Raw genomic sequence first — 15,325 nt, 5'->3', positions numbered from 1 at the left:
GATTTGTTGAATTTCTTCAATTCAATAACTTTCTAGACCATTCTCAATCAGGCATTCGTGTCTTACATAATACTGAGACAACCTTCTGGCAGCCACCGATAACACCAAAATGACCTTGTATCATTGTGACTCTGCCACACTGATCCGTTTGAACTTATCAGCCTTGTTTGATACAGTGTCACACTCCATCCATCTCTCCAGGCCTTCCAACCTAACAATCAGCAGTGTGGCTCTAAGATGGCTTTGCTCTTTTGGGCGTATAAAAGCACAATCTGTATCTATTCCAATTTTTTTCTCAATTCCTACCCCTCTAACTTGCCAGGTACTGCACAGCTCCTCGTTGACCTCCTCTTTGTTTAATGTTTAGGTCTCCCCCAGGTCCATTAGCGTGCAGTTTTGGTTTCGAACTTATCATACGCAGACAACACCAAATTATTATTACAACATCCAACAATCCTTTGACCACTCAAGCTCAGTTCTCCAGATGCATGTCAACTGTAGCTAAGGGGAAATAGATCAATGCTGATACAACAGAGGTATTAGACTTCAGCAAGCCTTCTCTACTTTGGTAACCTGTTTGGCGGCCACCAGAATTAGGCCTTACCCCAACACAAGTCTGTTTGCCAGAAATCTTGGCTTCTTCATTGCTGATAATCTCTCTTTTGCCAAACATATCACATCTCTGTCAGCCTTGTGCTTCACGGTTTTCCAAACCCTGGAAAATATTTTTACACTGCTTTCTCTGTCTACCAGGAGAACAGTGGTACAGGCACTTCTTACAACTACAGTGGATTAAAGCATGTCCCTTCATCTAGGATGACCTGACTATCAGGTGCAACATCTTCAAATAAATCAAAATGTGGCAGCATGTTATATTCAAAATATTCCTCACAAAAGTCTAGGAACTTAATTTACTGCCAGTAAAGCAAAGGTCTGTCTTCAAATTTCTATGTATAACTCACAGACAGTTTAAGGAGCAGGACTTACCTACCTCAGTATGAAATGTGAGTTATGCCATCGCCACATACTCTCCGCACTTCTTCTTCTGTGCTGTCATGCCACGAATCAAGAATTCTAGATCTGGATGGGTAGCCTTCGATTACCTTGCTCCTAAGCTGTGGAACAACCTCCCTTCCCCGTTTAGAATCCCACCTTGTCCACTCATCAGCCACAAGAAGCTGAAGACCTGGCTGTTTAAATAATAGTCTCCTGCTAGCCTTTATGCTGATCATAGCACCAGGACGCAATTTTAGGGTATTTACTGAGCTCTACAAAATTTGTAAAATAAATTCACATAACATAACACAGGCAGCAGAGATGAAATAATAAAAATACATTTCGACATCCAAAGGGTCAAAAGACGGCAAAGGTGATAAGCCAACGGGATTTTCTAGTTCATCTCCAGAAAGAACACCAGACCCTTCCCTTGTGTTGACCATCTCCCAAGACTTTCATCAACAATTCCTAAAATGAATAAAGCAGGAGATTGGAACCATTAAGAGTGACTTAAAAAGTGCCTGCCCCGCGCAGGCGAAGCCCCCCAGCAGGCTAAATCAGGCCGCCACTAATCTCCTCCATTGCAGCCAGTGCCAAGGCCACCATCAGTCACAGGCAAAACCAGGAGAAGACCCAAGCAGGGCATCAGTTCCCATAAAAGTTGATGCTTGCGATTGAACTCTTAGCACACAACACTGTACATGAGTAAGACAAAGTTATGCTGGAAACACATCTCCCTACCCCATAGGATGTTCATTGATAGTCATAAACACTGAATAATCCCCCTCCAGCATGTGAGATCCAGAAGCACTCTTAATCCTCAATTATGGAAACATGTCACTCCATGCTGCCTTTCAGGCTCCTTTCCTCACATTTTCCCTAGATTGATTATTTCCATGACATTTATGACAGAGGGAAGGTACTGTGTTGCAAAGTCGATTTATGAATGTGTTTTCAATTGGTAATTCTGGGTTTGAATCCCGGCCTCAGTGAACAGCCTGTGATTCTAGGAAAATAACTTAGGCCGGATTTAGAGTTTGACAGACGTGCTACTCCTTCACATACGTGACGGATATCCCATCGGCCTTTTTGTAGGATATAATGCGCTTGTAATAAGGTGTGCGGGACATCTGTCATGTTTGTGATGAGGCACCCATCCACCGAACTAAATCAGGTCTTTACTTTCCCTGTAGCTAAAAAAATGGTTAGCATATTTTGGTGCTCATGTAAAGTACTCTAATGCTTTAGGGCCATATTCACGTTGTATACAACCACAAACAATAAAACAAAGAAAGAAATAATTAGGAAATACAAGTCTGACCAGGTGATACAGGAGTCCATATTTTTAAAGTTTTGTCATAATGGTTGAATAGGGGTATTCTAAGGTACCCCATTCAACGCACGTGACTATCAACGAAGATGCCTACGATGCAGAACTAGGATTACAAGTACGGGACATTATTTCTCTCATCAGTGACTCAGTTATTCCACACCATTCTGACAAGTGTCTGTCTTCTTCTGCCTTTTCAGAGAACCTAGAAAACACAGAGCTTGGTGATGGGACTTGCAGCGCAGATGACACCATAGTGAGCGATAATGAAGCGGTGAGTAAGGGTGAATCAAAACAAGTGATGAGTGAGTGAGTGAGTGAGTGAGTGAGTGAGTGAGTGAGTGAGTGAGTGAGTGAGTGAGTGTAAGGCTTGAGTAAACGATGAGGTATGACAGACTGCAGGAGCCTGATTGCTCAGACCCACAATGAACTAAACAAAATATGGTGATGGGTCAGACAGTGGCACATGGTGGCTCTTGATGACCCTTAACCACTTTGGAACACCACTTGTCTTAGGAATTTTGGAGAGATGTTTCTAGAAAAGAGAGGAGAGACAAGATGAGATTAGAATCTTGAGGAGCATTGGACACTGACTACCTGAGTTTCCCCTTAAATAGAGATAGTCATATGTTTACTGCTATTGAATTCAGTGATTACTTTACATTTGTGGATCCAGATGCAATGTATGGCTCAATGGTCACCCAGATGACTCCATGGAAAAGCTTATTCAGTTTGGAGGAAAAATACAACAAAAATGTAAAAAAACTGTAAAAAATAGCTTTGGCAGTTCAGGCCTATCAAAAACCTATATCACTGAGTGAGGCCATGTGGAGGCGGCATTCAAATTATTTTTTCATATAGTGTGCGTTCCTAGCCCTACCATAGGCCGATCCAGGCACACACACTCGCTCAGCGCCAGGATAGCCTTGCTGGTGATAGTGCGCTTCACAAATTCACATAACATACTCTAGGATGTAGGCCTCAGAGAAATACAGAGGTGAGTATGCATGACATCTCAAAGCCTGTAGTTGGGACATAAGTTTGCATTTTTGAAGGCATAGCTCACAGTTCAGACTACCAGTGTTTAGTCATCCAAAGGAAGCCGCTTGAGGTTTGCTAGGTGACTTAGTGACACGTGGTTAGTTGAAAGAGTGGCTGGTGCCTGAGTCGTATGACTCTTGCCATCAAGGAAAGGTTTGGATAAATGAGTGTTGGTTGCGATAGTTGAAGAATGCACTAGAAGACTGTCTCCTGTGGAAGAGTGTCTGCTGCTAATGAAATGAACTCAGTTGATGAATGCCTCCTGCTGTGGAAGAGTGTCGGCTGCTTTGGAAGAGTGTCTGCTGCTATTGAGATAAACTCAGTGGATGAATGTCTGCTGCTTAGGAAGACTGTGACGCTATGGAAGAATGTCTACCACTTGGTGAGCATCTGCTGCCTGACAAAAATGTCTGCTGCTATGGATGAAAGTCTGCCCCTTTGGATAAGTGTCTGCTGCATTGTAAGAGTTTTGAAAGAGTACTTGCTGCTATGTATGAATGAATGCTGCTATGGATGAGTGTCTGCTGCTTTGAAAGAGTTCCTGCTACAATGGGTGAATGCCTGCTGCTTAGGACGAGTGTCTGCTGCTAAGGATGAGTGACTGCTGCTAAGAATGAGTTTCTACTGCTTTGGATAAGTGTCCATTGCTTTGGATAAGTGTCTGTTGTTTTGGAAAAAGGTCTGCTGCTATAACTGAATGGCTACTTCTGCTGATGAGTGTCTGCTCATTTGAAAGAGTTTCTGCTGGTGTGGATAAGCTCTGTGGATTAGTGTCCACCGCTTTAGATCATTATGTGCTGCTCCAGAAGACTGCCTGCTGCTTCCATGAGTGTCCTTCACTTGAAGAAGTGTTTGCTGCTTGGAGAAATTGCTGCTGCTGTGGATGAACTCAAAGAATGAATGTCTACTGCTTTGGATGAATGTATGCTGCTTGGGAACAGTGTTTGTCGCTATGTGTGAATGTATACCAGTTTGGATGAGCATATGCTGTTTTTGATGAGTGTCTGCTGCTTGAGAAGAATGTCTGTTGCTAAGGATGAAAGTCTGCTGCTTTGGATAAGTGTCTGCTGCTTTGAAAGAGGCTTTGGCTGCTAGGGCCGAATAGCTGCTACTAATGATGAGTTTCTACTGCTTTGGAAGTGTTTCTGTTGCTATGGTTGGCTCTGTGAATTAGTGTCCGCTGCTTTGAAAGAGGGTTTGCTGCTAGGGCTGAATGGCTGGTACTAATGATGAGTTTATGCTGCTTTGGAAGTGTTTCTGTTGCTATGGACGAGCTCTGTGAATTAGTGTCTGCTGCTTTGGATAATCCCTTGCTGCTTTTGAAGACTGCCCACTGCTTTGTGTAAGTGTCTGTTACTTTAGAAAGTGTCTCCTACTTTGAAAGAGGGTCTTTTGCTATGGATGAATGAATGGCTGCTGATACTGATGAATGTTTGCTGATTGGAGGAGTTTCTGCTGCTATGGACGAGTTCAATGGATGAATGTCTGCTACTTTGGATGAATGCCCGCTGCTTAAGAAGAATGTCTACTGCTATGGATCAATGTCTGCTACTTAGGATATGTGTCCTGCTTTGAAAGAGGGTCTTTTGCTATGGATGAATAAATGGCTGCTGATACTGATGAATGTTTGCTTATTGGAGGAGTTTCTGCTGCTATGGACGAGTTCAATGGATGAATGTCTGCTGCTTTGGAGGAATGCCCGCTGCTTAGGAAGAATGTCTGCCGCTATGGATGAATGTCTGCAACCTTGGATTACCGTGCAGAATTCTGGATGGTAATTCCATATCTGGACAGTTATTCCCCATTCTTGGAGCTCTAAATCGTAATAGAATTCTTTACAGCGATCCTGACCCGTAATAATAACTGCAGCTGCTGGAAATCCCCCTAACTGGTAATGAGGGTCAAAGCAGTGTTGATTAAGACACAGCCCCACGTGACTTGTTCACTATTTTCACCTCTACAGCATGCACGAATATTCCGTGATGGAAGGCGCAGGAAGAGCAGCAAGAAACGTTTGCAGTACTACACCATGGTAAGGCACTGGTTACTTTGGGAGTGGGGGCATTGATGCCACAAAACCCATTATAAAAGCAAGAGTGTCATATTATTTACAATACATTTCATCCTCATCGGGATGGAAAAGCCTCAGTAAATTCACCTTTTGAGTTTTTTACTTCTTTCTCATTCACCCGACCTCCCAGGACCCAACAGGCTGCTAGAAACCCCTCAACGTCCAGGGCTGGTTCATGCACCACAGCTACTTTCCTCCATTTTCAAGTCAGCTCTGTATTGTCTACAGCACTTGGTTAACAAGTAATAGTGACAGAGAAAGGGTCCTTTGGAAACATAGAACCTGAAGCCAGACCACAGAGATGTCCTAGAACTTGGCAACTCAGGTGGGATATCCTGTAATCGGGTTAGTGGCTGAGCATTGCCACTGTGCCAGTAGTACCGTGAGACCTCTAACGAGCCACAGCCAGCTGGTAAACACATCTCTGACGTTAGAGAACATGCTGGTGCTAGTGTCATTGGAATTACCGCCAGGGGCCAATGACACCATGTTTACTGGTGGGTTCTAAATGCCCCCAAGACTTCAAGGCTGTTAAGGTGGGCTTTGTTTTCCTCAAATGCACACTAGTAGAAATCATCTGTCTGTCTTCTGTGGTCCTAAACTCTGTTATTTTTTGTGCCCTTATTTTATTGAACTGCTCCCTCTCAAGAAATAAAGGAGAAAATCATGTGTGCTGTTGAGTTTTTTGGATTAAGATATAATCCTGCTGTTTTCTGTGTTTTTTAAACACTGAGGGCCTAATTCACAAATGGCCTCCGCAGTCGCACCAGAGGCCTCGCACTCGTGGCGGAACCCCCGTACAGCAGTTACCCATTGCAGAGGTCCCGCCACGAGTGCGTGAACTCCACCGGGACTGCGAGGCCTCCGTTGCGACTGCGAGGTCTCCGCCGAGACTGCGAGGCCTCCGCCGCGACTGCAAGGCCTCCGCCGAGACTGCGAGGCCTCCGTCGCGACTGCGAGCCCTCCGCCGCGACTGCGAGGCCTCCGCCGAGACTGCGGAGGTTGATTGTGAATTAGGTCCATAGGGCCTGATTCACAAAGGGCCCACACACTCGTGGCGGAGGCCTCGAAGTCGTGGCGGGGCCCCGCACTCGCAACGGGACCTCTGCAATGGGAAACTATTGTACAGAGGTCCCACCACGACTGCGAGGCCTCCGCCACGAGTGCGTAGGCCCTTTGTGGATGAGGCCCTCCACACTCGTGGCGGAGGCCCCGCTGTTGTGGGGGAGTGTCCTCATTCGGGGTGAAATCTTCGCAATGAGATTGATTGCGGAGATTCCGCCCCAAGGGCCAAGACTCCTCAACGACTACAGGGCCTCCGACATGAGTACTTTTGTGAATCCTGCCCTCAGGATCTAAACTCACTGAGCCTGATTCGCAGATCATGCTACGCACCGCAGTTCAATTTACACGCGCAAAAATGGAATGCAGGAGGCCAAAACCCCAGCCCTAATTCACAGACTCATGAAGGGTGGGATGTGGCCTTTCAATTGTGATTTGTTCACATGGACATTCAGTAAGTGTGGGGCAGCTTCCATGGGAGTAAATCTAGTACCAAGTGGGGTTCGTTTTCATCCCGCAGCGGGGGTGTTCATCCGTAAAGGTTCATGGGTATTCTGCATCATTTTGTGTGTAGCTTCTCAGCATTGGAATTGCTAATGATTGGGGTTCTTTATGTGCAGAAAATGGGAAAAGCAACGTTTTCGACCACACAACTGCACTTTCATGATCCATTTCTGCGTGCAGAAATAGTTATGTATGTGAGCACTGGTAGATACCTAATACTTGACAGAATCCTTTGTTTTTTGGTGGAAAATCTCTTTATTACATTTTGACATGATTAAACAGTACATGCCAGATCACATTAACATCACACAGAAAATCAAACATTTGGCACATTATAGTCTTGATTTATGTATACGATACAGATGTACCATTTTATTGATATCTTCTTGTATCTGCAGCATTGCTAAAACTGTGCATTTTTTAAGGTAAGGCCCTCACAGGACGGCCCATTCCATGTGCCATTTTCACCTATTGAATGTATAAATATTCAGTGCTACATTCACTACTGCGCGACTGCTTCATTTGATATAGTTTCACGATAACTGTTGCCATCGCTTTGTTTTGCGTGTTTCCCTATAACAATGTGCATTGTTCTATAGTGGTTTTGACTAGTTTTCTTTATGTGCTGAGACACTTAGTTTACGTAACCTTAGATCATGGTGGCCTGGCATCTGGCGGGTCTGTAGGTTTATAGCGCTCTCGTCCATTCGCCTCGGTCCTCAGCGAGTTTCTCATCTCTCCTTTCTTTTTTATTTGGCCTTCTTCCGCCAATGACCATTTAAACTTATCTTTCACCCAGCTGCTACCCTTTGGTGGTTGCAAGCTCAGCCAGTGGTTGGCAAGTCTGCCTGTTGGCCAGTACTATCCCCCCCCCCCAAGGCTGCAAGCTTCTTTTTTATTATACCCCTTTCTTTGTAAGGGAGCAACCCTAGCAGGCATTGCTTTACAGACACTTCAGGAAATCCCTCTGTGGTTCGCTGTGGGACACCAGCACTTCAGACCAGACACTTGGACCGAGGAGCACCAACATGTCAGGGGTAAAAAGTTCACTGGCACCGCGTGGCATTGCACCAGTTTGAAGCTGGCATTACTACATATCATTTTGACCCACTGGAAGGCTTCGGCCTGTTCCTGCTCGGTGAGTGGTTCATCAATGCTTGTTGTCCATCTTCTGTGGGCTATTGCCGCGATCCCTCCCTACCCTCATCCTCTCCCAGTGCGCTGTAAATGTTAGGCAGTAATCTTGAACATTGTGCCTAGATAAGCATTATTGCCATGGTCTACATGGATTTTGCCGCTTCGGGGAACGTACATCGAATTTCTCTGACAGTCTGGGATACGCACACATATTGCAAAAAGTGACCTTGCCCAACCCTGAGATATTCTTGCATCTAAACAATATGGTAGAAATGCCATCTTTGCTAGTGAGACTCTTCCCACTCACTACCAATAGTGTGAGGTAAGAAATCCAAGACAAGAAAGCTTCTTTAGAAAAAACTGCTTCTTTTATTCCAAGTAAAAACAAAGCCCTCGACTTCAGTGGTCAGACAGCAATTGACTTAACTGAAGCACCTGCAGCATATATACATCGACATAACATTTCAAATAAAAGCAGAAATAGCTCGAGGATGCAACCTCAAACAATAATACAACCCAACAGCCATGTTTAATATTGAGTTAATCCTTGTGTGCAGCAGTGAACACGTGCAAGAGACAACAGTGCCCACGCGCTCACACGCAAGCACACCCAAAGTCAACATGAATAACACAGCATACATGATACCCCACCCTACCCCTTACATAAATAAACAAAACAAAACAAAGGGAAAAGAGTAACAAAACAACAAAAATAAACCTAAACCAACGCAAACTTAAAGTTAAAGCAGAAACCAAAGAATTGAAATCTTAAGATACCAAATAGTCTTTGAACCTAGCAGGCATGCCCACATTGGCTGTAGAACTCCTCCTGCACCTGATCTGGAACTGAGAAGACCCACCAACATGCTGAGCCTGTGCAGCCACACCAACAAACTCACCAGCTGGGACACTCACAACACCACCCCACACATCCGTACGAGCAGAGGGAAGTTGAACACACTCAATGATGGATATGCCACCTTTCTGCGTTTGAGAACATTCATTGCCTGAATTGCGAGCCACATCAGCTTTACACCCGTCTGTGTAGGGAACCTGCGATCGCGAATCTGCAAGGCCATCTTCCAACATTTTTCACATCAAAATCACAGGTATCATCATTCTCCAAGGCTCTGATTTGCCTAATCTTCTGCGCTTGTTCACACGTACCATTAACTAAAACTCTTTTACTCCACAATCCCTTTCCATACAAAAACACAGATCCTTTCGAAACTCTGTCTATCACAACTGGTGCAGACCATCTTGACTGACCTTTTCTTACCCTTGTGGGAATCCTGACCAAAACCCAGTCCCCAACAGCCACATCTTACAATTTCAATTTCAATTTACCGTCATAAAACTCCTTGGTTCAACTCTGTTTTTCTTCTACTTTCCTCAAAAACAGTGGCATCCATAGTCTCAAACCGTTTCTTACTTAACAATCTGACACACTCTGGATAAATAGCTCACCTGGGAAGTCTTTCACGCAACAACACAAAAGGGCGCACTCCCAAAGTCCTATGTGTCATAACCAAATATGACCAAACTTTCCTACACATAAATTCTTTCACTTCTTCGCCTATAGTAAAAGCCGACTGGACTCCTTCCTTTAAAAACCTATTCATGCTTTCTACCAGACCGTTGGCTGACAGTGAGTACAGTGCAACTTTAATTTGATCTATTTGATGACTTTCCAAAAACGTTTTCATTTTTACTGACCCAAAATGCATGCCATTATCAGTAACGATTTCCTTGGGACCATCTTCCAGCAAAAACACCAGTCGCGAAAGCTTCACAACTGAATCAGGACAGAAACCGTGTCAGGATGTGCTGTGAACTCAAAATATACCCATTTCGAGTAATAATCAATGTGATCCATCATATACCTCCGCGTGGCCTGTAGCAGATCAAACGGGCCCACAAAATCCAAAGTGACCTTGGCCCACGCCTCTTCAGGAAAAGCAACTGGAATAAGTGGTGTTTCAAGTGATCTTCAATGTTTGTCAGATACCAAGGATCCTGAATAATTATTCACATACTTCTGCACCTGTGCCTCTCTAGACGAGGCCACCAATAGAATTGTTAAAGGGCGTTGCAGGTACTGGACACACCCAAATGCCCCTCACGAGCCTCAATTCTCAAAACGTCATGTAACGAAGAAGGTGGTACACAAGGATCAGCCCTGACCATCACACCATTGACAACAGATAATTCTTGAACGTAACACCACCTCCACATTTCTCTCCTCTGGCCAACCATTCTTGACAAAAGATGCCACCTTCATCAAAATATACTTTTTAGGACGTTACATACGTAACTTGCCACATAAACCAGCGAGGGAAAGAAAGAGACTAAAAAGAAGAGCTAAAGGTAGAAAATAGCTAAAAATAACAGAAACCTTTGAATACATCAGTTTAAAATCGACACCCCTGACAGTCTCCTCTGTTTTAATTTTTTTTTTTTTTTTTTTTTTTAAATATTTTTTTATTGACAACACAAAACAAAAGATTAGCTGATAACATGTACATTTGATATCCAATAAGCCGTACATATAAATACACATTAAAGACGTATTGGCAAAGAGTAAGCTTAAAGAAAAGTTCCCCAAATTTTTTCAAATTTTATCATAGATTTCAATCCCCTCGTTTTGGCAATAGCACGTTCCATAGAATAAATTTCATTAACTAAAAACCACCATTCCATGATATGTGGGGGTTTCTGAGATATCCATAACCTGGCAATTGTCAGTCGAGCACAGGAGACTAGTACAGTTAATAAATCTTTTTGTGGACAGTTCTCAGATTGTATATCTAGTAGTATGAACAATGGTGAAAGAGGACCAAGAGCAATTTGTTTTTGCAACAAAATATTTTCAAATCCGGACCAGAACTCAGACAACACTGGGCAAGAAAAAAATATATGAATGATATCAGCCGCGACAAGATCACATTTGGGACACTTAGAACGAGAACTTAATGTAGGATTTAAAGTCCACTTAGAAATTCTAAACGGTGTATAATATAAAGAACAAATAGTTTTATATAACTGAATCCTCAGGCTTGAAGATTGTACTACTTTGTTGATATTACAAAGTGACGCCGAGATCTTAGTGGGAGTAATATTAGTCCCTAATCTAGAAGCCCATTTCAGAGCAATTTTTGGACAATTATCTTCTTTGAAGTTAATTAAACATTTATAACCCTTACTAATTACTGACTTCTGATTTTTTGAATAGAAACATGCCCATAAATCTGAGTCTAAGATTTGATTGATTTTCATTTTACCAACCAAAAAATCTCTAATTTGCATATATTTAAATCGCATACCATCCGTTAAGTTAAAAAGAAATTTAAGTGTTGCGAAATCTAAAAATCCCTGGTTACCATATAAATCACCTAGCAAATTAATTCCTAAATTAGCCCATGCGGTCCCACGTCCATCGTTGAATATATCCGGTAGCCCAGGATTACCCCACAGATCAAGCTTAGGATGAAAAAAAGAGGTCTTGCATGTTGTTAATAAAGTTTTCCAAACCGCAACTGTCTCTCTCGCAGTCTTAAATTTAAACATTTTGAAGTAGTTTGGGTCGTTAACTCTTGCAAGAAAGCAATTAGAGTCATTGCCTAACATAAGTTGGTGGTAATAGTATTGATTATTGATAAAAAATAAGCTACGCAAACGGCCGACAAAAGTTGCCAAAAAATATAATTTAAAATCGGGGAAGTTTAAACCGCCCTTATCCATTGGTAATTTAAGCAGGGCAAGCGATCTTCTAGCTTTCTTATATCCCCAAATATAGCTGCTTAAAATCCCATCTAGTTTCTTAAAAAATGGATTATTTAAACATAAGGGTATAGACCTAAATAAGTACATAAATTTAGGCAAAATCTTCATTTTAATTAAATTAATCCGGCCTATAAGGCTTAAAGGTATTTTGTGCCATTTTTTGAGTACGCGAGCTGTTTCTTTCAATAATGCGTCATAATTCAGGTTTTTTATATCGCTTACTTTAGCAGAAATTTTAATGCCTAAATACGTCGCCACCCGGCAAGTACCTTGAACAGGGGTCAATGATTTATAGTTTAATACAACTTGTGTTTTACTTAAGTTTAATTTGTATCCTGAGATTACTCCAAAAGCATTAGATTCTTCTATAATCGCAGTAAGAGCTTTTTCTACATCAGTAGAATAAATAGCGATGTCGTCTGCGTAAGCAGTAATTTTTAGGGAATTAGAACCAAGTTGTAATGGAATAATATGTGATTGAAGTGATAATGCATTTATAAAAGGTTCCATAGAGAGTGCAAATAATAAAGGTGAAAGCGGACACCCTTGCCTCGTGCCCCTAAGTATTTTAAAACTTGGGGAAATCATACCTGCATAGCTAATTTTGGCGGTTGGCAAATTATATAGGGCCTGTATCCATTTTAAATATCTACCATTAAAGCCATAAGCCCGCATTACAGTCCAGAGATAATCCCAACCAACTCGGTCAAATGCCTTTTCAGCATCTAAGAGTATCATACCGAGTTGGGTGGAATTAACCGCTACTATATCAAAAGCAGTAATTGCCATATTGACGTGGGCCGTAGTATCCCGTCCTGTAATAAATCCATGTTGTTGTGGATTAACTAATTCGGGCATAAAAGGGGCTAATCGAAGTGCAAGTATTTTAGAGAAAATTTTGGCGTCGACATTAATTAAAGATATGGGCCGGTATGAACTACATTCTTCAGCGGGTTTGTTTTTTTTGAGGAAAAAAACTATTTTAGCTGAGTTCCAAGAATCTGGAACTTTCCCTGTTTGATCTATTGAGTTGATTACTAAACGAAAAAGGGGGAGTATTTCATCGAGACAGATTTTATAGAATTCTATGGGAAGTGTGTCCTCGCCTGAAGCTTTGCCCGACGGAAGAGACGCTACTGCCTTTCTAATCTCAGCAAGAGTGACATTCTCTGCTAATTGCCGACTATGTTCTACCATTATATTATTAGTAACATTGTTACCAATGTACGCTCGAATGTTGTGTAAAGTAGGAATATTTTCTGGAGTGTATAAATGGCTATAGTATTTAACAAATTGTGTTATAATGTCCCTAGTTTGGTCATAAATAATATTATTGGGACCTTTAATACATTTAATTATTGTATTAGCTTTATTATCTGCAATTTTATAAGCCAGAATCTTACCTATTTTATCACCACTCTCATATTGAGAGATTTTAAATTTCTGCAATTTTACAGTGGCTCGTTCTCTGAGAACGTTTTTAGTAGCAGATCGAAGACTGATTAGCTCCAGTCTTACTTTATCTCCATCTGAAGTGTTTTGTATTAAAGCATCTGCTAGTTGATTTTCCAGAGATAGAATTTTAGTGATAATATTCTTATTATCTTTACGAAGTTTAGAGTTTTGTGTAAAAACATATTGTTGAGTAAATCCCCTTATACTAGCTTTACAAGCGTCCCATACATAAATTAAAGAAGTAGAATCAAGATTCGTATCAATAAATTCCGAAACGTGCTTTTTAAGTTGTAAAATGAATTCTGAATCAGAAAAAAGATATCTCGGAAAGGAGAATAATCTAGTATCTTGAGTTCTGGTGACTGTTTGAAAAATAAAAAGAATGGGGTTATGATCTGATGTGAGTCTGGGGCATATTTCAATAGTGCTAGATTCTAATATCCTATCAGAAGCCCAGATCATGTCTATCCGGGAACATAATTTATGAGGTGCAGAGTAATACGTATACCCTGGTATTTTAGGGTGAAGAGTTCGCCAAGTATCTTTTATATTGTGTAGCCGACCTAGCTCTAAAATTGCCGCACGTGTCTTCCGCATACGTTGAAAACCAGTATGTTTAGTAGTATCTATGGCATAGTCAATTATACAATTAAAATCACCTCCAATTAAAAGTTCTCCTTCCCCTTCCAAAAGCTCCATATTTAGCCAATCAAAGATGTAAGGATCGTCGACATTAGATCCATATACAGAGCATATTACATATTTACAGTTTTCCAAGTGGAATTGCATAATTATCCACCGGCCCCTTTTATCTACAGCCGTTTTGATAATATTTAGTTTCAGCTGTCTTTGTTTTAAAATGGCAACCCCTCTGATAGTAGCATTTAGGGTTGTACATGCGATAACCTCATACCCTGCTAGCCTTAACAAATTCCTATCTTTGTAGCAAATATGTGTCTCAGTGATTAAGACTAAGTGGGGATTGTACAATTTAAGCTCTTCTTGTACTAATCGTCTCTTATTTTTGCAATTAAGGCCCGAGACATTCCATATTAAACAACTAAGTTTAGACTTTTTTTTTTTGAAAAGAGAAAAAAAATATATATCAGCATTTCTTTTTTATTATTTTCAAAGATTATTGTCATAGTGTTGTCATTTTTAACATTTTTCACCAATACCCGTGAACCCCTCCTCCAGACCCACCCAAGCCAGGACCTTCCCCCAATCCCTATTGGGGAGAGCACCCCCTTGCTACATGCTGCCGTTGTTTGGTAGCCTAATAGAGGGGCAGCATTAGGTAGCTCCCTCCCTCCCTCCATCCACTCCTAAGAAGGAGAGAGTCCCAGGTAGAAAATCAAAGATAATAGAGAGCTAAAAGGAGAGAAAAAGAAGAAAGAGCTAAATACGAGAAACTTAAGGGCAGAAAAAAAATACCAAGAGAGAGCTATATTAGTAGCCTAATTTTGATACAAGACATTACAAGTATAATTCCACCAATCTACGAAAAGTTTTTAAGTAAATAATGATATACGTAGAAGCCAGTTATTTACCAAAATTCGATAATGCAATCTCAGCTTCTCTAACATCGGTGAAAGTATAAGTATGGCCCCCTTTAATTACTTTTAAACGGGCAGGTTCCTGCAAGAACACCTGCCCACCCAAAGATTTGAAAGGGTCAATAAGCTGTCGCAGCTTCCACCGTTTGTCCATGGTAGCTTTACTCAAATCAGACCTAACAAAAAACGTTACATTCTCAACTTTAATCGGAGTATGCGGTTTAGCCTTGGAAGAAACTGCTTGCCTTAGGAAGTAATTACCGAAATAGATCAAAAAGGGCCTTGGAAACTTGTTCTCCTTATTTCTTTGAACAAGAGGAAGTCTATGGACCCTTTGTAGCTGGGAATCCCAATCCCAATCTGATAAATCGGGAAAAGCTTTGTGAAAGA

At 41.6% G+C, this 15,325-nt stretch overlaps 1 protein-coding gene across 2 annotated transcripts in view; it reads left to right on the top strand.

Moving 5' to 3' along the window:
* The window catches only part of LOC146782882 (chloride channel protein ClC-Kb-like), a 260,608-nt gene that overhangs the window by 209,091 nt on the left and 36,192 nt on the right, over positions 1-15,325 (top strand). For both annotated transcript variants that reach the window (XM_085637370.1, XM_085637369.1), the window contains exons 18-19: positions 2,527-2,600; positions 5,331-5,399. In XM_085637370.1, the coding sequence (XP_085493496.1) occupies positions 2,527-2,600; positions 5,331-5,399 (143 nt within the window). The remainder of the gene's footprint in view (positions 1-2,526; positions 2,601-5,330; positions 5,400-15,325) is intronic.

This window comes from Triturus cristatus, chromosome 12, assembly GCF_964204655.1.
Source record: "Triturus cristatus chromosome 12, aTriCri1.1, whole genome shotgun sequence".
NCBI lineage: Eukaryota > Metazoa > Chordata > Amphibia > Caudata > Salamandridae > Triturus > Triturus cristatus.
Note: the sequence above shows the minus strand (reverse complement) of the source record. Positions and strands in the feature narration are given on the sequence as shown.